This window comes from Hibiscus syriacus, unplaced genomic scaffold, assembly GCF_006381635.1.
Source record: "Hibiscus syriacus cultivar Baekdansim isolate YM2019G1 unplaced genomic scaffold, ASM638163v2 tig00116981_pilon, whole genome shotgun sequence".
NCBI lineage: Eukaryota > Viridiplantae > Streptophyta > Magnoliopsida > Malvales > Malvaceae > Hibiscus > Hibiscus syriacus.
Window position 1 is genome coordinate 1,715 of NW_024063504.1, and position 24,034 is coordinate 25,748.

Here is a 24,034-nt window from a genome sequence, read left to right on the forward strand (position 1 = left end):
AAGAACTATAACATTATATATTGTTAAAAAATGTAGGAAGTTTCGACAAGGTGCAGCATTAAAAGGGTGAATTTATTAATTAAACACCTAAGGAGAAGGGTCAGTTGAATGTGCTGGGAGAAATAGGTTTTGGATCGTTGATCGGAGTAAGGGATCGACCTATTCGGAGGGAATTGTGTCGATCCTTGATGGCACAATTTGACGTCAGTCAATGTATGGCTAAGTATGGTGATTATTCATTCCCTCTGGGGTATCGACTGCTGCAGCCGTATTGGGGTACAAAACAAGGCAAAAGTGTTATAGAAGTCTGTAGGAGTAAGAACTGGAAAGCACTTGCCTCCAAATATGGTTTGAATCATAAGGTGACATATACTGAAGTTTGAAAGGATATCAAAAGTGGATCTTACTTGGGGATGAGCTGAAGGCCCGAGTTCTATTGTACCTTGTCGGTATATTTCTTTGTCCAACGGGTGATACGTCAACGAACAAGGAATATAAGCTCATTTGCGATGAAGGCTTGAAGGGTGAATTCAATTGGGCTGAATATATCCATTCGAGATGATTGAATCAATTATCACCTTTAAAAGGGCAGCCAGAGATACCTCAAAGGGTGCATAGCAATCTTAGAGGTAAATGAGTTGAATCACTTTTTTTGTGTTTTTATATAAAAATTCTAATTTTATTATAAATGCAGGTTGCACTGTTCGATTTTTGGTCGGGCTGTGAGGCAGTGCCGGCTTATGAAAGAACCGGAGTGGCACGCATCCGTGCATGGGGAAGGAAGAGGTGGTTAGAGTGATGGTGAAGTTGAAGTTGGATAGGGAAGAAGCAAGAATGGTAATAAATGTAATTAAATAATATTAAGAATATAATCAATGTCTTAATATTGTAATTTAATTTTTTGAAGGTTATTGGCAAGGATGTAGAGGAGCAGTGGAGGCAGAGGAGAAGAAAGGAGGATGGTTGTATTGGGGGATGAAGGTGAGTGGGACGACGGTGAAGCAAAACAGTAACTTCGACATTTGATGTCTGAATTGGCTGATATCAAAAAATCCAATTTGAAATCATGCAAAGACAATCAAGAGTCGAAGAGAACTTGATCAAGTCGTAGAGAAACTCGAGAGCATAAGGGGGGTAGTGGAAGGAAAATAGAAGGAGGGTGAAAGAAGTAGAGGTGTTGAGGGTGAAGTGGTGAAAGAAGTTTCGGTGTTAAGGGGTGATATTAAGATGGGTGACGGGAGAAAAATTTGAGGGAGTGGTGAAGGAGGTTGTTGATTTGAGGAGTGAACTTACGGTGAAGGGGTGGTTGATAAATACTCGATGAAGGAGCTCAATTGAAGGGTGAAATAAAAGATATGAAGAGCTATGTAGAAAAAAGTACGATGAACTGAAAAAATATGAAGAAGAAAGAGGGAGGAGGAAGAAAAAGAGATGGAAAATGAGGAGGAGGAGAGGCCCAATGTGCTTTATACCGGAGAGTGTCATAGCAGCAGTTTTGGATTCGGAATGTCCTGCACCCCAGAAGAAGAAGCAGAAGGTAAGTTTAATAAGAATACTTAATTTGATTTTTATTATGTTGTTGTGACAAAAATTTGTATGCAAAATTGTAGGTTGAAAAAGCGGACATTCCAACCGGAATTGATGACATCGAAGCTGCAATTTGTGATTATTTATGGAATAGCGAGTTAGAATCGGGGTAAGTGAAATATATTGTTTTGTGAGTGATTTAAATATTTCATGACAATATTAATCCTAATGTTCATACAGATATTCTGTAATATCAATGGGAAATCAATTCGCTACTTACGACGTTGCAACGTTGAAGCCTACAGAATGGGTTGGCGGTGTGGTAAGTAGAAAGTAGAAAATAAATAAAACTTATTGAATATTTTCTGTGTAATTAATTTTGTTAGGTTATCGTTTGCTCGCCTGGACCATATGCTACGATTCTCAAAAGTCACACCGGAGGATTGGCTACCTTCCATACCTCTTAGTGGTGAGTTAAATTAATAAATATTGAAAAGTAGTGTTATAGACGGTAAATTAATAATGTTGTTGCGTAATTACAGCAACAGGCGTTGGAAGCCAACAATAAAGAAAGTGTTGAGAATATTCTACCTTCTGGGGTGTCATATTGGATAACTATGTGAAATTCACCGACTGTGAGAAGGTAAGACACCATACCAATTGCAAATGATGTTTTCGGATATAGAATTGAATTTTGTCAAATTGGGTGTGAAATTTGTTGCAGATAATGATCACAATAAACTACCATAATTCACACTGGTATCTGTTGGTGTTGGATATGGTAGATCATGTTTAACAATATATGATAGTATGTTTACAACTGAAGCAGCTAAACAGAGAGTGAAGGATGCTAAGAGATTGGTATGTATGTATGAAAGGACATTATGTAAATTAATGCATAATTTTTTTGGTGCATAACTTCTTCTATTTAATGCAGATTAAATATTAGATTCTTATAATAAGAACGCATTTGGGGAGTCATGTGGATCTCTAGGAAAGTATCCCTTGAAAACTTCAATTTGTGGAGCATAAGAAGAATAAGCAATTGAATGGGTATGAGATGTTATCACAAATAGTAAGCTTAATTTATGCAGTATTCATCATAATTGACATGTGTGGTTTTCAAATTTTGTAACAGATATGATTGCGGCATGTATGTGATGATGTGGATGGAATCGATCGGTTCTACAGGGGCAACTGGTGATTTTGTAAGTGGATAGAAAAAATTGTTTGTGGTAAATTGTTAAAAGTCTAGATTGAATGCTGTAGTTGACAATACTTAACGTTCTGACAATTTGAATAGGTTGTTGGAGACTGGGATCGATCGCGAGTATTAAATGATCTCGTAAGCCACAATCAAAATGAACGAAGACAGGAGATAACAAAAGCTGCAATTTACATAAGAATAACAAAGGATGCAATGATGTAAATGTCGAGTTAATTTTGTATAAGATTTATAATTTTGTATACGATTTATATTTTTTTATGTGAATATAATTATGAATGAGATGAGAAAGTTAGCAGTATGTTGTTGTACATGTTTCTTATCACATTAAGGGTCATGTCGATACTAATAGTTTGTGTCGATTTTTTCCCAGAATGAATTAAAAACAAGGTGCATCAATAAAGTGTCGATCCATATATAAAAGTGTCGATCCCAAAAATCATCGAACCCAAAAGAATAATGTAATATGTAATTTTTCAATCTAACCGGTACAATTACCGGTTTTATGAGAGAATAAGTCTAAATAATGTGTCGACACTAATATAGTTTGTGTCGATATTTTTTCCCAGAATGAATTAAAAACAAGGTGCATCAAAAATGTCGATCCATATATAAAAGTGTCGATCCAAAATCATCGAACCCAAAAGAATAATGTAATATGTAATTTTTCAATCTAACCGGTACAATTATACCGGTTTATGAGAGAATAAGTCTAAATAATGTGTCGACACTAATAGTTTGTGTCGATATTTTTTTCCCAGAATGAATTAAAAACAAGGTGCACCCATAAAGTGTCGATCCATATATAAAAAAGTGTCGATCCCAAAATCATCGAACCCAAAATATAATGTAATATGTAATTTTTTAATCTAACCGGTACAATTATACCGGTTTTATGAGAGAATAAGTCTAAATAATGTGTCGACACTAATATAGTTGTGTCGATATTTTTTTTACAGAATGAATTAAAACAAGGTGCATCAATAAAGTGTCGATCCATATATAAAAGTGTCGATCCCAAATCATCGAACCCAAAAGAATAATGTAATATGTAATTTTTCAATCTAACCGGTACAATTATACGGTTTTATGAGAGAATAAGTCTAAATAATGTGTCGACACTATAGTTTGTGTCGATATTTTTTTCCCAGAATGAATTAAAACAAGGTGCACCCATAAGTGTCGATCCATATATAAAAAAGTGTCGATCCCAAATCATCGAACCCAAAAGTATAATGTATATGTAATTTTTTAATCTAACCGTACAATTATACCGGTTTTATGAGAAATAAGTCTAAATAATGTGTCGACTAATATAGTTTGTGTCGATATTTTTTTACAGAATGAATTAAAACAAGGTGCATCAATAAAGTGTCGATCCATATAAAAAGTGTCGATCCCAAATCATCGAACCCAAAAGAATAATGTAATATGTAATTTTTTCAATCTAACCGGTACAATTATACCGGTTTTATGAGAGAATAAGTCTAAATAATGTGTCGACACTAATATAGTTTGTGTCGATACTAATTTAAATATCAAGTGTTTTCCACCGTTTATATAGTACTCTTAATCGAGAAACCCTAACATAAATGCAAGCAGGCAGATCTTCCTCTCCTCTTTCTCTTCCTTCTACCGTTATCATAAGTGACGATCAGATATTCAGGTAAATTTATCGATATTTATGGGTTTGATTGATTTCTATATTGTAGTTTTTATCCTGAATGTTTTTTGTGTTCCATTGTAATAGGGGTAGCATCCAACCAAAATGGCTCCAAAACGTCAGCGTCAGAAGCGAGGTCTTTCTCAAAGCTCTTCTCAACCCAGTTCTTCTCAACCACCTCCTTCTGTAACAAACGTTCTTCTGAGGAAATCAGGTCCTTCGAAACTCTGAACTTTAGATCCGACATGGAGAAACAAAGATGGCAGACGAGTTTTTAAGTAAGGAAGATTCGTCCCGAACGTGTCATTGACCTGGGTTTCTTGTTTGATGATAATAGCATTTAGTTTAAATCCACATTTACATCTTGGGGTTGGCTTGAATTCCTTGGTGTAGAACCAAGATTATCCCAACCTAGTTAGAGTCTTCTACAACAATGCTTCCTTACAGCACGAGCCTAATAAGACTAATATAATAGGAATTAATACACATGTCATGGGGAAGGATATATATATCTCCAGAAACTATTGCGGAGGGTTTAGGTGTAGCGAATACAGGGGATTCAGATGAAAATGGTGTAGATTGGTCTACAATTAAACGGTTACTAGAAATAGCCCAATTCACCCTCGATGTAGAGTCGAGAGTGTTTCACAAAATGCTCACATGGTATATCGGCCTAGTGGGGGAAAACATCAACGCTTCGAGACAGCGATTATTGGTGGATAGCAAAGTATAAATCCAAAACGGCTCCAAACTTGATTACACAATGGACCCCGTTGGCCATGAAGAAGAGCAACCAAGTGGAGACGCAATGGAATGAAGCAACAGTTGCAGGGGATGTCACAATTAAGACGTGATGGAATACATGGTCAATTTTCGGGAGCATATTGATTCCCTTGTGAGTGGAATGCGATCCGATATTTCATCATTGCAACGTGAAGTCTCCATGTTTGCGTAACGAATTACGTCAACGACATCAAACGAGTTAGGTAATTCATTATCTATGTTTCTTAACATTTACACGTTCTGAACTTTATTTTATTTTCTTTAACAGATTGGACAACCAATCGTCGCAGAAGATGAAGCTGACAATGAAGATGACAATGATGATGATGATGACGATGAAGCTGGCGATGAAGATGATGACGATGATGATGATGATGATGAAGATGATGATCCAAACAAGTATATCGTGTCTGCAACGCCGCCTTCAAGAAAACTTTTAATTTTTGATCTCAATGGTGTCCTTGCCTACATCCCAAGACTGCCGGCAGGTTTTAATTCTATTCTTTTGTATCCATTATTTAACATATAAGCGTAGAACTTTAATCTCATTTCTTCATGTTGTAGATGTTGTCCTCAGAGAGGATTATTTGAATTTATGCAATTTTGTGTCGACATTTTGTTGTTGCCCTTTGGTCTTCAAAGATGAGGTTAGAACATGTTTGAGGCAATTGAATTACTGTAGTCAAATCGTTAATATACATTTGAATGTTAACATTCAAACTTGATTACAATCTCAGGCATAACGTCGACCGTGTACTTGAGAAACTACCTGTATTTCCGAGCATTTTCTATTCGTGTGGGTAAGATGAATGTCATTACAGTTTGCTGACTTTTCCTTGTCTATGATTCCTACATTTATGTTCGACTGTTTGTGAACAGGATCAAAAAAATGCAAACATACGATTCTGTTACCTATTGTAAAGTCTCAATGATGTTTGGACGCGTGTCCAGATTTTAACGAGCTAAATACACTTTTGGTCGATGATTCAGCGGAAAAAATGATTATAATCCGGTAGGTTGCATTTATGCAATATGTTTCTGATCAGTTGAACAGGTGTTCAGACATTGATTTTTAACAACTTATGTTTTATAGAAATACAATTACATATGTCCACGTACCTTTGACGCTGCTTCCCATTCGACGACAAAGCTCTAGGTATGACACAAATTTATTCATGCTTATGCGAATTTAATTTATTGTTAGTAAAATTGCACCTCATTAGTTTGATAATTGAAATTATTATGTATGTCCTCAGAAAAAGGCGGAAACATACGAGAGTATTTGGAAAATTTGTTGAAGGCCTCTAATGTTCCGGACTTCGTTAGAAACAACCCTTTTTCATCGGATTAATTTTGTTTGTCGGTACATTATTTGAACATTCTTGTGTATTTAAATTTTGGTGTGATTATATTGTATGTATATTTTCATTAATTCCATATTGCTTCTATGTACATATACATTTGAGTCTATACTTTTTTAATATATTGTAAGTATCTATCCTTTTTATAAAAGTGTCTATACTTTTTTCACTGTGGAAAACATTAATTTAAGGTTATCTTTGAGTGAGTTTTAAGATATTAATTTAGTAATTATAGGCGTCTAATGATTAATTTTTTACGTTACGGTATATATTATTGTTAAATTAAAATTCTTAATATTTTATAAAATATCAACACAATCAACTAATTTTTTGTGCAAATGAAATTATTAAATTAATATTGTAGGTGGAAAACATGAAACATACTTAAAAAATATTGAAACATAAATTACATCTTTAAAAAAAGTATCGATCCTTTTTATAAGTATGGACACTTTACAAAAGTGTCGACATTTTACACATCGGAACCCATAATAATGTAATAGATAATTTTGTAATATACCGGTATAAATATACCGGTCTTATGCGCGAATAGGTCTACAACCTATATCGACACTTTTTAATATTGTGTCGGTACTTTATATCCATATTGGAAGAAAAATGTGTCGATACGATTTAAAAAAGTGTCGACATTTTACACATCGGAACCCATAATTATAATGTAATAGATAATTTTGTAATATAACCGGTATAAATATACCGGTTTTATGCGCGAATAGGTCTACAACCTATATCGACACTTTTTAATATTGTGTCGGTACTTTATATCCATATTGGAAGAAAAATGTGTCGATACGATTTAAAAAAGTGTCGACATTTTACACATCGGAACCCATAATTATAATGTAGATAATTTTGTAATAAACCGGTATAAATATACCGGTTTATGCGCGAATAGGTCTACAACCTATATCGACACTTTTTAATATTGTGTCGGTACTTTATGTCCATATTGGAAGAAAAATGTGTCGATACGATTTAAAAAAGTGTCGACATTTTACACATCGGAACCCATAATTATAATGTAATAGATAATTTGTAATATAACCGGTATAAATATACCGGTTTTATGAGCGAATAGGTCTACAACCTATATCGACACTTTATAATATTGTGTCGGTACTTTATGTCCATACCATTTAAAAAAGTGTCGGTAATTTGAAGTAACGCGGTTTTTCTTCCTTCATTCAAATATTATATGTACATACAATAGGAGTGATGATACTTACGATATATTATATGGAGATCGTTGTCATTCCATTCCGTCTTCGAAAAAATCAGTTGATGGCTGTGTGCTTGTACTCAAACTAAGCTTGACTTGAGGACATTTTTTTGTTATGCCCCCGTTGCAGTACCCACATCGCCTAATTTGCTTCTCGACCTTGTTCTTCGGCACTTCTTTTCGCTTGCGTTTGTTTTCGTTGAGGTCACGAACATTGTTTACTACAATGCTCTGGTTGACTGAATGATTCAAACCAAACGAGTTTTCTAATTCTTCTATTAGTTTTTTCATCTCATCTCTGCGGTTTTGAAAAGACTCGTCTGTCTTTGATGCAATGTAGCATAACCTGCTTGACGTTGAACGAGAGCAGCGAACCTTGCCATTTGCATCACTTCTGGAGACACATTCAAATCAACATAGCTGGGTGCAGAAGCCTTCGCATCATTAGTCCACCTACTTTGAATCAAAGTCCCGGGCAAATATGTTAGTCCAATTGCTTCAAAATGTGAAGTTGATGGCGACACGGAAGTCCAACGGTCTCGAATTTTTGCAGGAGCAAATTAGAGTTTTCGTACGAGAATCAAAACTAATTTCAAATTTCCTATTTTTTTCTGCGTACTTTGACAAAATATAATGTTGACATTCATCTGATAAGGACTTAATCTCTGCCTCAATCCGGTACAATGTCTCCCGTGTAAGTTCATCTTGGAACACCGAAAAGATTCGCGGGTAAAAATCGCAGCGGCATGGCTTTCAAGGTCGACCAGTTTTGTGATCTGGAAGGGCTTCGTATGGGAACTTAAGTAATCCGCTTTCAACTCGTTCATACGCATTCTACTAATTCCATCTTCAATTGCACGAACAACATCTAAATATGTCTCTTGTGTTTCAGTGCAATAGCTAGTGAAGCATTCATAGACTCGCACCTTTGTGTTGAGCGAATATTGGCAAAGAAATGACCGTTAGATATGCTTGTGCCCAAAGTGTCGTGTATTTCCCTTCATCACCCATGGATGCTTTGGACGTTGAATTCTGAAACAATCGAACCATTGAATATCAAATTCCTTGGTTCCACCAGGAAGCCATGCATTTTGAGAATGCTGCTGTAAACTTTGGGTCACCAATGTTAGCTTGTGCATTGCGAGAAAGATGCCAAGAACATAATCTGTGCTTAGCATAAGGGATAACAGATTTGATAGCCCTCTGCATTGCCCTATCCCCATCGGTTACAACAGAAATAGGTGATTTATTCATCATGGCTTCTAAAAAATTCTGTAGCACCCACTCGAAAGATTGAGACGTTTCGTCAGCGATTATGGCAGTGGCAAACACAATTGTGTTATGGTGATGATTGACACCAACATAGGCATAATTGGTCGACCATACAAATTATCTTTGTACGTTGTGTCGAACGCAATTACATCACCGAAGCATGTGTAATCCGATCTCGATGTAGAATCCGACCAAATAAGATTATACAATGCCCCCGATTCGTCTACCGAGTATGTCATAAAAACCCGGGATCATCATGTTTCTTATAATCAAAGTAGGCAATAAGCGCATTCACATCCCCATCGACGATTTCCTTTGCTTTACCTCTTTGAAGTGCATTGTAGAGGTCTTTATGTGTAAATCCAACATTATGATAGCCCCCTGCCTGCTGCGTTAAATAGTTCATTACTTGTGACGTGCCAACACCGACCTCTTTCAATGTTGTTGCCTCATCGATATCAGCCTTACTTACAGCTCGATTAGAACATAATGGGTCATAGCAGATGTGCACAATGCATGATTATGTTTCTGATCAGACTTACTTATAACCCACTGATCGTTTGTATTTGTTGCTGTAACTACGACTCTAGCCTTACATCCTGTTCTTGTGACTGGCGTATGAGCACGTTGACGATCAACAGTATTGACTTTTGATACTCGAAACCCTTCTTTGGAACAACAAAATTCTTGTGTCTTCACATTCCCTTCCACGTCAAGCCGTGTTGTTCCCTTACGTGCACTAACCCATGTTCCCGTGCGAATCCCTTGTAAAAGTGCCAAGCTTGATCACGTGAACAGAAGAGCTGACCAACCAATCTGTCAGATTCATCAACATTATGTACTTCATGGCATTCCTCGGTTGGCTTAACATTGTCTACATCAGTATTATCCATGGCAAAAATTTTGTTGTGCAAGTTCAGTGCTCCAGGAGTTGATGGATATGTAAACGAAGGTTCATTTTGAACATGTTTCTGTAGTTAAAGGGTGGGTACAACATTAATTCGCAGTACATATTTAGGTATGTACAATAACTACAAGTATATTATCATTTAAATTCGCAGTACACTGTTAAAAAAATTGAAACATAAATTACATAAGTTTTAAAAAAAGTATCGATCCTTTTATAAAAAGTATGGACACTTTCAATATATAGGTAAACATATGATAATAGGTAGCCCTTATATAATGTAATAGTAATGGTTATATTGTAAGTGTCTATCCTTTTTATAAAGTGTCCATACTTTTTTCACTGTGGAAAACATTAATTTAAGGTTATCTTTTGAGTGAGTTTTAAGATATTAATTTAGTAATTATAGGCGTCTAATGATTTATTTTTACGTTACGGTATATTATTATTAAATTTAAAATTCTAAATATATTTTATAAAATATAAAAACAATCAAATAATTTTTTGTGCAAATGAAATTATTAAATCAATATTGTAGGTGGAAAACATGAAACATACTTAAAAAATATTGAAACATAAATTACATATCTTTAAAAAAGTATCGATCCTTTTTATAAAAAGTATGGACACTTTCAATATATAGGTAAACATATGATGTAATAGGTAGCCCTTATATAATGTAATAGGTAATGGTTATATTGTAAAGTGTCTATCCTTTTTATAAAAGTGTCCATACTTTTTTCACTGTGGAAAACATTAATTTAAGGTTATCTTTTGAGTGAGTTTTAAGATATTAATTTAGTAATTATAGGCGTCTAATGATTTATTTTTTACGTTACGGTATATATTATTATTAAATTTAAAATTCTAAATAATATTTTATAAAATATCAAAACAATCAAATAATTTTTTGTGCAAATGAAATTATTAAATCAATATTGTAGTGGAAAACATGAAACACTGTTAAAGTATCGATCCTTTTTATAAAAAGTATGGACACTTTCAATATAATATAATGTAATAGGTAAATTTGCAATGCTATCGGTATAAATATACTGGTTTACTTATAAAATAGGTAAATATAAGCGCTACCTATTACATTATATAAGCGCTACCTAGTATGTTATTGTACTTTATAATATTTCCGGTTAAATAATATACATAACCGGTCTAAATTTTAACCGGTCACTTGTTTAACCGGTCACGCCGTATATAACCGTTTTTTAGGCGCCGCACCTCAGAACGACCCCTTTTCTTTGCCATTTCCAAATAAAGTCTGTTTCACCCTTTTCTTTGTCATTTCCAACTAACTTTATTGTCCCTGTCATTGGTTACTTGTTCTTCCAGATAAAACCTCCCATCTCAAACAGTTCTCCTTCATCTCTCTCGGAGACGATGCTCGGTGCCCAGTTTGCTCCCGTACTTTCTCCACTTTCTGGGTTTTCTCAGATTCACAAAATGCTTATCACCCAACACCCTCCTTCTCTTTTCCTCCGCTTCGCTCCTCTTCAATCCGTTTACATTTCACGGCGAATCGCAGCCCTTTGCCGAAACGGGTCCTCATTTCTTGCCACTCGATCCATGGTAGCTTCGGTCCCAATTTAGAAACGAGGACGACCCAGATCATCAGTTTCTTGAAGCTTCTATTCTCGTTTCAGGTCTGACTTAAAAAAGAAACTTTTTTCCTTGAATTGGGTGGAAAAATTTGGGAATATGTTTAATTTTGGAGTTATGTGATGGAACAGAAACTGTTTCGCACTACCGGATGTTAGGGAAGGATTTAAAGAAGAAATAAAATGGCAGTCGTCTAGGAGACGGCATCCCATGTCAGGCCTAAAATGCTTCAATTGGGCAATCCTTTCTTAGTCGATTTCCCAGTCCAACTATTTTTCTTAAGATTTCTTGTGATGGAGATTTCTTGCTACCCATTAGTGTAGGTAAGATGAAAATCAACAATTCTACCATGTAATTACATTGCTATCGTTCGTTGGATCTGTTGTTTCTTCGTGATTAATCTGCTCTTGTAGGTGAATTCTCTGTTGAAAACTAATAGCTTCCTTTTTGGGAGATGAAATGGGGTATTTGTTAATCTGTTGTTGTTTTAAACATTTGATCTTATTTATAAGTTGAACTTATGTCTTTTGTATCCATATGACTGTGGTCTATCTTTTGCAGGATTGTCCAGATCAGTTCAATCTTGTTAAACATGTTGTGGAGAGGCTTGAATATAAAGTATGGAGTTGGTTTACTTTCTGTGATCTGGATTGATATTCTCGGTTGCACTAACTTTAACCTAGGAAAATTGTGCATGATGCAGTGTAATATCTCTTTACATTGATTTGTACATGTTTTTGTTCCAGGTTAAGATGGTGAGAATTACAGAAAGAGTTGTCAATACTTATTTTGCGAAGTTATATTTTACCAAGGTAATTAAAACTTGAAAGATCGTTTTAGTTCGTTTATTTCCTTAGGATTATAAAGGCACCTGTCTCGATTGTCGGTTATTTTGCTTACAGCCAGGGGAAAATGATGCGATAAGTGTGGATGCACGACCCTCAGATGCCATCAATGTGGCTAATAGATGCAAGGTATGTCCTGGGGAATTGCTCAGTTTCTAGTCTTACTACTACCCAGACTTGTTTTCTCTTGCTGTGTTTGAGATATACCGGTATAAATATCGACTTCAAATTTCAATAGAGACTAACTGGTTTGATTTGAGTAGGTTGGTCTAATGTTTCCAGTTTTGCAATCTCTCTCTCATTTCAATGTCAAATGGCTCCTATTTTCAAGGTTGTGTGTATTCACTTCAACCGATTGCTTCTCTAAAGCTTCTAATTGGTGGTCTTCTGTATGCAGGCTCCTATCTATGTAAGTAAACGGATTCTTTTGGAGGATGCTATTAGAATTGGCTATGGGATGGGCAGAGTGTGTGATAGAAAGTCTACTTACGATGTATTGCTCGACAGGTACGTTGTATATGCCTGCTTTTGGGGTTTTCTCAAAAATTGGTTGTTTTCCTTTAACTCTACACAGGGTTGTATACGTCCAGTGCTGCAGGTGGCCCGGATTTGCTAACGGAGGAGTTGAATCTGGTGAGGAATATAGATTTAGCTGTCGAAGAAGAAAGGTACAATGATGCAGGTAATAAACATAGAATATAATCTTGTAACTAAGATAAAGATTTCAGAATATACGAAATGAATTACCACTCTCAATACTATTTCTTTCCTTTGTTATCTAACATTGAAGATCTTAGAGTTTCACACTATAAAATGAATTTCTTGCAGCATTGTTAAGAGACAAACTAATGAAGCTACGTCACTCAAGTGATGATCAGTGACATGTTTTGTAAGCGATAATTCGATTCAGAGTTTCGTTGGCAGGTTATTATAGTTTACAGAGCACAGGAACTTGTTATGCTAAAGTAGCCAGCAGAGAGAGCCATTAACCTGTTAACCTAGAATTTCAGTGTTTAAGATAAGCATGAGTGAAATTCCTGGAATGAATGCGTAATATGTATGTTACTGGATTCAAATGTGATCTTGGACACGGGCATGTGCTCTTCCATTTTAAGTTTTTAATGTGTTTAGAAGATGTGTAGAATATTGAAAGGGAGCAACATAGGCAATGTACAGAAATAACATAGACATGTTGGCAATATTAGGTTAAGTTTGTATTAACTTGGACAGTGATGTGAAAGCTATATATTCAAAGAGTAGAATTAAATATGTAAAGAATTTGAGTGACGCAAGACACAGCTTGCTTGCATCTTCTCTACCATGATTGATTATGGAATTCATTGTATACTATTGAACCACAAGCATGATTGTTTATTAAATTCTTTGTATAATACTGAAAAACCTTGATTGACATATTTTGGTTCTTCCTTTTCGCATGCACATGCACATGCACACACATATAATATTATCAATCAACAATCCAATTCAAATAATCGATTTGATATATTGAAAATTTGTTAAAAAGCTCACAAAAATTCTAATAATAAATTATAAGATCAATTAAGATCGCTCGTGAACCATTAAGGATGAAACGATTATAAAATTAAGATAAAAAGGAAATCATTATATACAAAGCAAAATCGAGTCCTCTCACTCGACCTCTCTAGAACAGTCCGAGAATGAATAGAATGTGAAAGTAGCTTTTGAATAAAAAGTTTTTACCCCAGTTAAATCACATTATGAATCATACTATTATATAACATTCGCTTGGGTGAAAAGAGACGAGTGTTATACCCAGAGCGGATGTATACTCGTTATTTTGGATAAATTCTTAAATATAGTTAAATATATTAGGAGAAAGAGAAAAAAATTGCGTACTTATTTTATTACAAAGAAGTATTGAAATTTTTAGATCTGCTACGTTTATACCCTTCGTCAAACTCTAATGAATAACTGGTATAGTCTAAGTGATCCACATATTGGATCGTAGAGTTAATATATTAGACTTGCAATAATTTAAGCTCAAATTTTATAATTTTATATCCAAGGAATTTCATGACAACCACATTGTTGGGAAATAAACGAAAAACAAGTAATTTTCCTATAGCCAGATTAGTGAGAATATGAAATAAAAGCGGGAAAAAATAATACCCGAAAAATTGATAACGGAGTTAAGCCAATTTGCTTACATCTCCGGACTGCTGCAGATCTTTTACTAAAGAGAAAAAATTACAGGTGTTTACAAAACACACTTTAGAGAGAACTGAAAGATTTTGGGATGATTTTGAAGCTAAATGAGCTAGGGTATTTATAGTTGAAACTTAGGGACTAATCTTATAAATACCCTAAAATATGCAGTGACTAAAAATGCAATTATGCCAATTACATTTTAATTAAAAATTGGGGGCACCGAATTGTTGAAAACGCGCGTCCCCCTTTGTTGAAAATATGCATAGGCGGTGCCCCCCTTCTCCTATCTTTGTTGAAAATGTGTTGCCTGCGCCCCCCCATTTCTACGCCCATCATTTTTGACTTTTCTCCAATAATCTCCCACTTGAAGACTGATTTTAATCCGTCTTCACACCTCGATCAATGCAGCAGTATTTCTGGTCTTATTACTCTAGCATGCCAACTGAAGTTGAACACAACTTCAGTTTGTCCGTGGTCACCGTCTTTGTCAACATGTCTGCCGGATTTTGAGCTCCACTGATCTTTTCAAGTTTCAAAATCCCATCTTCCAGAAGAGACCGGATAAAATGATATCGCAATTGTATATGCTTCGTCCTGGAATGAAAAGATGGATTCTTCGCTAGATGGATAGCACTTTGACTGTCGCAATACAAGACATTGTTTTCTTGTTTCTTGCCTAACTCTTCCAAGAAACTTTGGAGCAAAACCATCTTCTTGCTGGCTTCCGTAACAGCGACATATTTTGCTTCAGTTGTGGAGAGAGAAAACTATCTTATGTAGTTGAGAAACCCAACTCACTGCAGTTCCTCCTAGAGTATAGACATACCCTGTAGTGCTCTTTCTGATGTCAATATTTCCGGCTAAGTTAGCATCTACATAGCCTGTCAGTATAGTATCTCCACCTTTGAAACAAAGTGCTTTGTTTGTGGTACCCCACAGATATCTGAGGATCCGTTTGACTGCTTCTCAGTGTACCTTGCCTGGATTATTCATGTACTTGCTAACAGCTCCCACTGCATGAGCAATATCTGGTCTAGTACAAACCATGGCATACATGAGACTTCCAATTGTTGAGGCATACGACACCTTCACCATGTGTGCTCGTTCTTCCTCCATCTTTGGTGACTATTCTTTGGAGAGTCTGAAATGAACACCTAAAGGTGTACTTACTGGTTTAGCATCTTGCATGTTGAACCTGGAGAGTACTTTGTTGATGTACTCAGCCTGTGATAACATCAAAGTCCCCGACTTTGTGTCTCTCTTGATCCTCATCCCAAGAATCTGTTTTGCAGCGCCCAGATCCTTCATAGCAAGCTGCTTCGACATTTTTTGCTTCAAGTTTATAATCTCTTGCATGTCTGAGCCTGCAACGAGCATGTCATCAACGTAAAATAATAAAATGATGAAATTGTTGTCGAACCTCTTGATGTAGCAACAATGATCTGCTTGGCATCTGGTAAAACTACTGCTACCCATGAAACTATCGAACTTCTTGTACCACTGTCTTGGAGCTTGTTTTAAACCATACAAGCTCTTCTTCAACCTGCATACCAGGTTTTTCTTGCCTGCCTCTATGAATCCTTCTGGCTACTTCATATAGATTTCTTCCTCCAAATCTCCATGAAGGAAAGCTGTCTTTACATCTAACTGCTCAAGATGTAAATTCTCTGCAGCTACAATTTTCAATACCAGTCTGATTGTAGACAACTTCACGACTGGAGAGAAAATTTCATTGTAGTCAATACCTTCTTTTTGTTGAAAACCTTTGACAACCAATCTTGCTTTATAGTGTTTGCTCCCATCGTGCTCTTCTTTGATCCTGTAAATCCACTTGTTATGGAGCGCTCTCTTGCCTGGTGGTAATTCAGCTAATTCCCACGTCTGATTTGACATAAGCGAGTCAATCTCATCTTTCATTGAAGACTCCCACTTGACTGAATCCTCCACCTGCATTGCTTCATCATAGACTCTGGTTCACCATTGTCAGTCAGCAACAAGTAGTACAAAGAAGGAGAATATCGTTGGGTTGGTTTAGGAATTCTGGAGGAGCGTCTTAATTCCGGTGTGCCTGGTTCTTCTTGAACTGCTTCAGGATTGATCTAAACATCATTTCTAGAAATCTCCTCGAACTCAGCAAATTCCTTTGTTTCAGCTTTGGTATTTGAGCTACTTGATTCTACAGTTGACCTGTCTTTGTACATCACATTCTCATTGAAAATGACATTTCTGCTTCTGATGATCTTTCGATTTTCATAGTCCCAAAACCGGTAACCGAACTCATCACCGCCATAACCAACAAAGGCACATTTGTTGGACTTGGCATCAAGTTTACTTCTTTCAGCAGAATCTATGTGTACATAAGAAATACAACCAAACACTCTTAAGTGTGAAAGGTTTATTTCTTTCTTACTCCAAACTTCCTCTGGTATTCTGCCATCCAAAGGAACTGAAGACCCACAGTTGATCAGGTAAGCTGCAGTGTTGATAGCTTCAACCCATATAAATTTGGGCAATCCGGCATGTATCCTCATGCTTCTGGAACGTTCATTCAGAGTTTTGTTCATGTGCTCTGCTACGCCATTTTACTGTGGTGTCATGGGAATTGTTGCCTCCATCTTGATCCCATTGTTTGCGCAGAAATCTCTGAATCTCCTATTTTTGTACTATCCTCCATTGTCAGACCTCATCTGCTTGACTTTCAGACCAGTCTCATTTTCCACCATGGCCTTCCATTTTCTGAAGGTATCAAAGACTTCTGATTTCTTCTTCAGAAAATAAACCCATACCTTCCTTGTAGAATCATCGATGAAGGTGACATAATATAATGAGCCTGCAAGAGATGGAACTGGAGATGGTCCCCATACATTAGTATGAACCAACTCTAACTTTTCAGCCTTGGGTGTCTTACCAATCTTTGCAAAGCTGACTTTCTTTTGTTTGCCAAAGATGCAATCCTCGCATAGTCCGATATCTACATTCTTTAGATCCGGCAACTTCCTCTTTGTCAAAAATGTCTTCATCCCTTTCTCGCTCATATGGCCAAGCCTTTGGTGCCATAGGTTTGATTTTCCATCAGCATATGCTATTGCAATGATATTCTCTAAATTTGAGGTTATATAGAGAGTATCAGTTTTCTTACCACGAGCAATGACGAGTGCTCCTTTAGTAATCTTCTATTCACAGCCTGAAAAGGTTGTGCTAAATCCTTCACCATCAAGTTGTCCTACAGAAATCAAATTTCTTTTGAGGCTAGGAATATGTCTCACTCCTTTCAGCGTCCAGGTGGTCTGGTTTGGCAACTTTAATCGGATGTCTCCTTTTCCGACGATCTTCAAGGTTTCATCATCGGCTAGATGAACCTTCCCAAAATCACCACTGACATAGTTCTCCATGATTTCTCGGCATGGGGTGGAGTGGAAAGATGCCCCTGAATCCAAGATCCAGGATTCAATCGGACTGTTGACGCTTAGAATCATGACATCACCTGTCTCCTCTGTCATGTTTGCAGATTCCTGTGCGCCGGTATCTTTCGTCAGTGCTCGGCAATCCCTTTTAAAGTGACCCTTCTTGCCACAATTATAACAGGTAAAATATTTCTTTCTCATTCTTGATTTTCCTCGTCTGGATTTTGATCTGCCACGATTTGATTTTTTTTCTGAAGTTCTCCATCTGGACTCCGTGTGCAAGGTTGAGGAGGTTGATGCTTCACCCGATTCTCTCCGTCGAATTTCTTCGCTTAGTACCAGATCCTGAACATCGTCGAATTTCAATTTACTATTTCCCGACGAGCTGCTAATTGCTGTAACAGTAGCATTCTAACTGTCTGGTAGAGATGATAAGAGAATTAAAGCTCGAACTTCATCATCGAATTCAATTTCCACGGAACTCAACTGGGTTGTGATTGTGTTGAGTTCATTCAGGTGTTGAGCCACTGATGCTCCTTCCGTCATCTGCAAATTGAATAATCGCTCATCAAATGAACTTTGTTTGAGGCCGATGGCTTCTCATACATACTGGAGAGAGCCGCCATAAGACCCGCCGTTATCTTTTCCTTTGCTATGTTCAAAGCAACATTGCGGGATAACGTCAGTCGGATAACTCCGAGGGCTTGTCTGTCGAGAAGAGCCCAGTCTTCATTCTTCATGCCCTCTGGTTGTTTTCCTGAGAGGGGTTGATATATATTTTACTGGTACAAAAAATCTTCAATTTGCATCTTCCAAAAGCCAAAGTCCGCACCATCGAACTTTTCAATTTTCACATTCCCTTCGTCTGCAGCCATCGCTCCCACTCGAATCTGGATTCGTTTGGATCGTTTCTGACAATTCTTGCGAACCACCATGTATTAGAACACCTCTATCGACAAATTTGTATCGCCGACAAAATTTCACTATTCACGTGAAAAGTAATGAATAGTAACCTCGCAAAAAATTGACAAAATTCACAACCCAAAAGCTCTGATACCAGTTGTTGGGAAATAAACGAATAACAAGTAATTTCCCTATAGCCAGATTAGTGAGAATACGAAATAAAAGTGGAAAAAATAATACCTGAAAAATTGATAACGGAGTTCAGCCAATTTGCTTACGTCTCCGGACTGCTGCAGATCTTTTACTAAAGAGAAAAAATTACAGGTGTTTACAAAACACACTTGAGAGAGAACTGAAAGATTTTGGGATGATTTTAAAACTAAATGAGTTAGGGTATTTATAGCTGAAACTTAGGGATTAATCTTGTAAATATCCTAAAATATGCAGTGACTAAAAATGCAATTATGCCAATTATATTTTAATTAAAAATTGGGAGCACCGAATTGTTGAAAACGTGCGTCCCCTTTGTTGAAAATGTGCATAGGCGATGTCCCCTCTCCTATCTTTGTTGAAAATGTGTTGCCTGCGCCCCCATTTCTACGCCCATCATTTTTTACTTTTCTCCAACACACATGGCTATCAAATACTTGATATGTATATATATATATATATATACACACTAAAACATCATAGAGATTCTTGAGATAAAGGAGAGAAGAATATGGAACTCATTCCATCCCTACTTTGAGAACATAGTCGATGGATGACACTCTATCTAAATCGGTAGGAAACTACAAATCGTCAATTAACAAATTTTTTCCCAACCCTCTAATCAACATCACTTGCTGTATATCAAGCATCAACAAAAAATTCAGCAAAATCGGATAGAACAAGAGTTGTAATATCTAAAAACAGTGTGGCTGAATGGATACTTGAGTGCCTATTTAATTTTGGTGAGAGAGAGTGAGAGCGAGAGATTCCTTGATTAATGATGGTGGTCTTTCTGGTTCGGCAATGCAGAGAGAGAGAGAGAGAGAGAGAGTATCACCATCTTTCCATGGGGGCACACCTTTGAATTCATGCTTTACTTTATAACTCTACGACCCTAACCCCCATGTGCTCGTCTTAAAGGACTCACTTTGGAACTCTGGTTTAGCCATTTCTGTAAAGTGCTACTGCCCAACCAGACAAATCATATTTTACCATCACACGAACTCACTCTCTCTCTTGGGGATGCGAGAGCGATTGATTCATAATACTTTAGCATCCTTGTATTAATTAGATTAGTCCTTTTTTCAGGTCCATGCATGCGATGATATTAGGCTATTAGCTAAGCCAGTTAGTGATACATTAATTTGTCAAAAGAGTCATGAGTTGTGGAATTGAAGGGGTGCCCCATACGAATGAGACTGGAGAATATTATGGATTTAAATGCAGTGGCCCAACTTTCTGCTTTGGTAGTAGGGGTTTTAAATGCTGGTGCAGACCCTCTTTTTTACCCTCTTAAATCCCCATTCTACCCAGACATTCTTACCATTCCCCCCTTCAAAACTTTCTCTTTCTCTATCTTCATTTCTTCTTCTTCTTCTTCTTCTTCTTCTTCTTCTTCTTCTTCAATGTCCCTCCAAATAATTCTTTTTCTTTTTTCCTGTTTGATTCTTAAACCATGCTTGATTCTTCATGGATTACTGTTTCTTAAGGGGATTTGTAGTTGGGACAACCTGCATGTATCAGCTAGGTTTATGGTGTAAAATGACATGAAATAGTGACTTCGATATTGGCCTGGTTCGCTCGGGCGTGAAAAGGCATTTTTTTGAAGTATTGGTCTGATTGAGCCGTGCCAATATCTTAGTACTCTTTCATATATCCACAAACTTTTTTATACTTGTAAATATATCTGGCAGGTTTGTTCCTCTATGATCATACCCTGCATTGGGATTCTGCAGCTTTTGGGTGAATATTTTCCCTTTTTAAATATGTAGAGATGTTTGACTTTGAAGATGAAAAATGTTCTTCTTATGTACGGAAAAACAATAAGTGGTTTTGTTTACAGTCTAAAGTGTAATGAAAACGTTTTAACTTAATATAATATAGATGAATAGGCCTTAAGAATTTTGTTGGAGGCCTGTTCAGATCTGAGTTTGGTCTATGATAATTGATAATGACTTGTCTAACTTAATTTTGGTTTGTTGAATCTACCCTTATTCTATTTGCAACTATACTTGTAATTTGTGGAAACAAATATTATTATAGGGGCTTATTTAAAAATAGAAAATTAGGGAAATAAAAAATTATTTTGATTTTGACAAAATCATTTTTTTATTGGATAAAAAATTTGGCACTTCAGGATCATCGACGGTTGTGTGTAACTTTGAAAAGAAATAGAGATTAATGGTGTCAAGGACTAAAATGAAAGAAAAAGAATTGATGAATTAATTAAGGAAATAAAAATTTATAAGAACAATGCCCACGAAGAAACAGCATTTGTGTCGTATAACTCGTGTTAACACAAATATAAACACTACTTGGCTCCAATTATACTTTTTTTTAATTTTTTTATTTATAGAGTATTTATGTTCAAACTTCAATGGGAACCAAAACGATGAAGATGTAGAAGTATGCATAGAAGGACACGTTCTCCCCTCAAAGGATTGTTTCAAGTACCTAGGGTCTATGATACATAAAGATGGAGGTGTAGATGATGACGTTACACACCGTATAAAGGCGGGATGGCTAAAGTGGAGGGCCGCTACTGGAGTTCTGTGTGACAAGAAGGTCCCTCTAAAACTTAAGGGAAAATTTTATAGAATGGCAATAAGACCAGCGCTGTTGTATGGATCAGAATGTTGGGCAACCAAGAAGGATCACGTAAGGAGGATTGAGGCCGCAGAAATGAGAATGCTTCGATGGACATGTGGTAGGACTCTGAGGGATATGACGACAAACTCTGCTATTAGGATGTCCTTGGGGGTGGTGTATGTTTCCGAAAAATTGAGGGAGGGAAGACTACGGTGGTTTGGGCATGTCCTTAGGCGACTACCGTCGGATGCGGTAAGGAGGGTAGAGTCGATTACAGTCGACGGTGCCAGAAGGAAAGGACGACCAAGGCGAAAGTGGGAAGACTGCTTGAGATCTGATTTAAGGGATTTAGCCCTTACCGAAGACATGACCTCTGATAGGAAAATATGGAGGCTAAAGACTAGGGTAGTCGAGTAGTGTGGGTCACATCTATAGGGTGTATCATCTCTGTCTTCTTTTAATGTCTTTGTAGTATTTTCCATGACTTATACTTTTAATACGTTTCTGTTATTGGTATTTATGAAGGATTAGAACTGGGCTTGCTAACGTTGACTTCTGTGTATCATTCTCTTCATGTTTCCTCTTTTAAATTTAGCCGGATCTTATGTTTCTGTCTATATGCAGAGATTCTTTCGCAGGGATTATTATGCAGGGATTAATTCCCGTTACAGACGCACATATGATTTTAATGACTGCATATGAATACTGATTAGCTATGTATTTATGTATTTATTTATACATGCATTGCATTTTATCTAAATTTTTAATTTTCTGACTGCCGGAGGTCTTCCACGGAAGCTACTCTCAACCTGGCGTTGGGGGTAGCCTACTACCCTACCTCCCCCTTACCCCATACATATGGGAATTGGGTTTTGTTGTTGTATAGGTATATTACATGCAGTTCAATGGTTTTCTTTGATAGAGTAATTTTTTTATATAATTATTAGTTTTTCACCTATTAATTAATTAATTTAAATTGAATATTGTAGATGTTTAATATGAAAATAAAACATTAGTTTTTTCCACATGGGTGAATAGTCTTCACATTTATGTTCTCATCTGCACTCATTGAATATTGATCCCAAGAATTTAGTATGTTTTTACCTAGATATTAATGCTTTAATTTACCTACATTATCCATGCAGAATTTCCCGGAGATAATGGACTGGCCCAAGGAAAATTACTTTTACCATGAATGCAATTTTTTCACAGCAAAAGGAAGGATATACATGCATTGGTTTCAGATTCTGGATAGGTTTCCATTTCAGTTCACAGCCTCTGTTTTTACAGTTTCTCATGCATTATCTACCCACGTGCACTATCAGCAGTATAGTAATTATGCATGTATATGGGCCTGGTGGGATTGATTCACTCTTCACTGTCTATTGTCAATATTCACAATGAAATAACGAGGAATTAATCCTTTGATTTTTTAAAAAGTTACGAGTACTGTTGGCATACATGTTTTTAGGGTAAAATTAATAATCTTAGTTTCAGTTTTATATATTTTTTTATTCAATTGGAAAAATATAATATTTTTTTTACTTTCGTTTATATATATATATATATATATATGATGTTTTCACTGAAGATAACGACTATTAAATTACTAATATATTACTGAAGTGACACGATAAATATATAATATTTAAAAAGAAAAATAGATAACTTATATAAATGATTCCGGTATCGTTGACCAAAGCCATTGGCCTTCGATCAATAACTTCATCAATTAACCCAAACTCTTTAGCTTCTTCGGGTGTAATAAAACAATCCCTATACATATTCTTCTGAATCACATCGACCGATTGCTCCGTTTGGTTGGATTACAAAGCGTTCAATGCATCCCAAACACCGATGATTTGGTTGGTATGAAAGGTAAGATCTTTAGCCTGGCCGTTGCACCCACCAGAAGGCTGATGGATCATGATAATAGCATTGGGGACGGACCCGCCTTTCACCCTTGGCACCCGCTGCTAGAAGGAGAGAAGCCATGGATGCAGCTTGCCCCATACAGATTCAGTTTATCGGAGATTTTACATACTCCATTGTATCATAAATCGCAAGGTCGGAGATTTTACGAGAGAATATGTCTTAAGCTCGATCACCATAGGTAGTAGGTTGTAATTCCGGTGGATGGAAGGAGATAGGGAGGCCATTTTAGTGGAAGATATGAGACGTTCAACGCTAAAAATAAGGGCCCTCATGGTTGCTGAGCGGTGACACCTGGGTAAGGGTTTTGGAATATCCACCATTCTACACCCTGCATTCTCGAATATACAACACCCAACTAATACACCT

The 24,034-nt window shown here is 36.4% G+C and overlaps 1 protein-coding gene and 1 pseudogene across 2 annotated transcripts; one reads left to right on the plus strand and one right to left on the minus strand.

Moving 5' to 3' along the window:
* The first annotated feature begins 12,104 nt into the window (after window positions 1–12,104).
* Window positions 12,105–13,687, plus strand: LOC120192811 (bifunctional nuclease 2-like). Of its 2 annotated transcripts, none has more exons than XM_039195528.1 (6): window positions 12,105–12,210; window positions 12,339–12,404; window positions 12,495–12,566; window positions 12,835–12,944; window positions 13,012–13,119; window positions 13,266–13,687. In XM_039195528.1, the coding sequence occupies exons 1-5, from the start codon at window positions 12,130–12,132 to the stop codon at window positions 13,112–13,114; spliced, it is 432 nt and encodes a 143-aa protein (XP_039051459.1). In that variant the 5' UTR covers window positions 12,105–12,129; the 3' UTR covers window positions 13,115–13,119; window positions 13,266–13,687. The 2 variants fall into 2 exon arrangements, with proteins under 2 accessions (XP_039051459.1, XP_039051458.1); XM_039195527.1 differs by having other exon boundaries at window positions 12,108–12,210; window positions 13,028–13,119; window positions 13,266–13,683.
* Window positions 13,688–23,101: 9,414 nt separating this feature from the next.
* LOC120192812 lies at window positions 23,102–23,940 on the minus strand (annotated as a pseudogene).
* Between the last annotated feature and the right edge of the window lie 94 nt (window positions 23,941–24,034).

Coding starts and splice junctions, on each gene's coding strand:
- LOC120192811 (XM_039195527.1), top strand. CDS start 12,130: ATGACTGTGGTCTATCTTTTGCAGGATTGTCCAGATCAGTTCAATCTT. Junction 12,211..12,338: donor TGGAGAGGCTTGAATATAAA/GTATGGAGTTGG, acceptor TTTTTGTTCCAG/GTTAAGATGGTGAGAATTAC. Junction 13,120..13,265: donor AGAAAGGTACAATGATGCAG/GTAATAAACATA, acceptor AATTTCTTGCAG/CATTGTTAAGAGACAAACTA.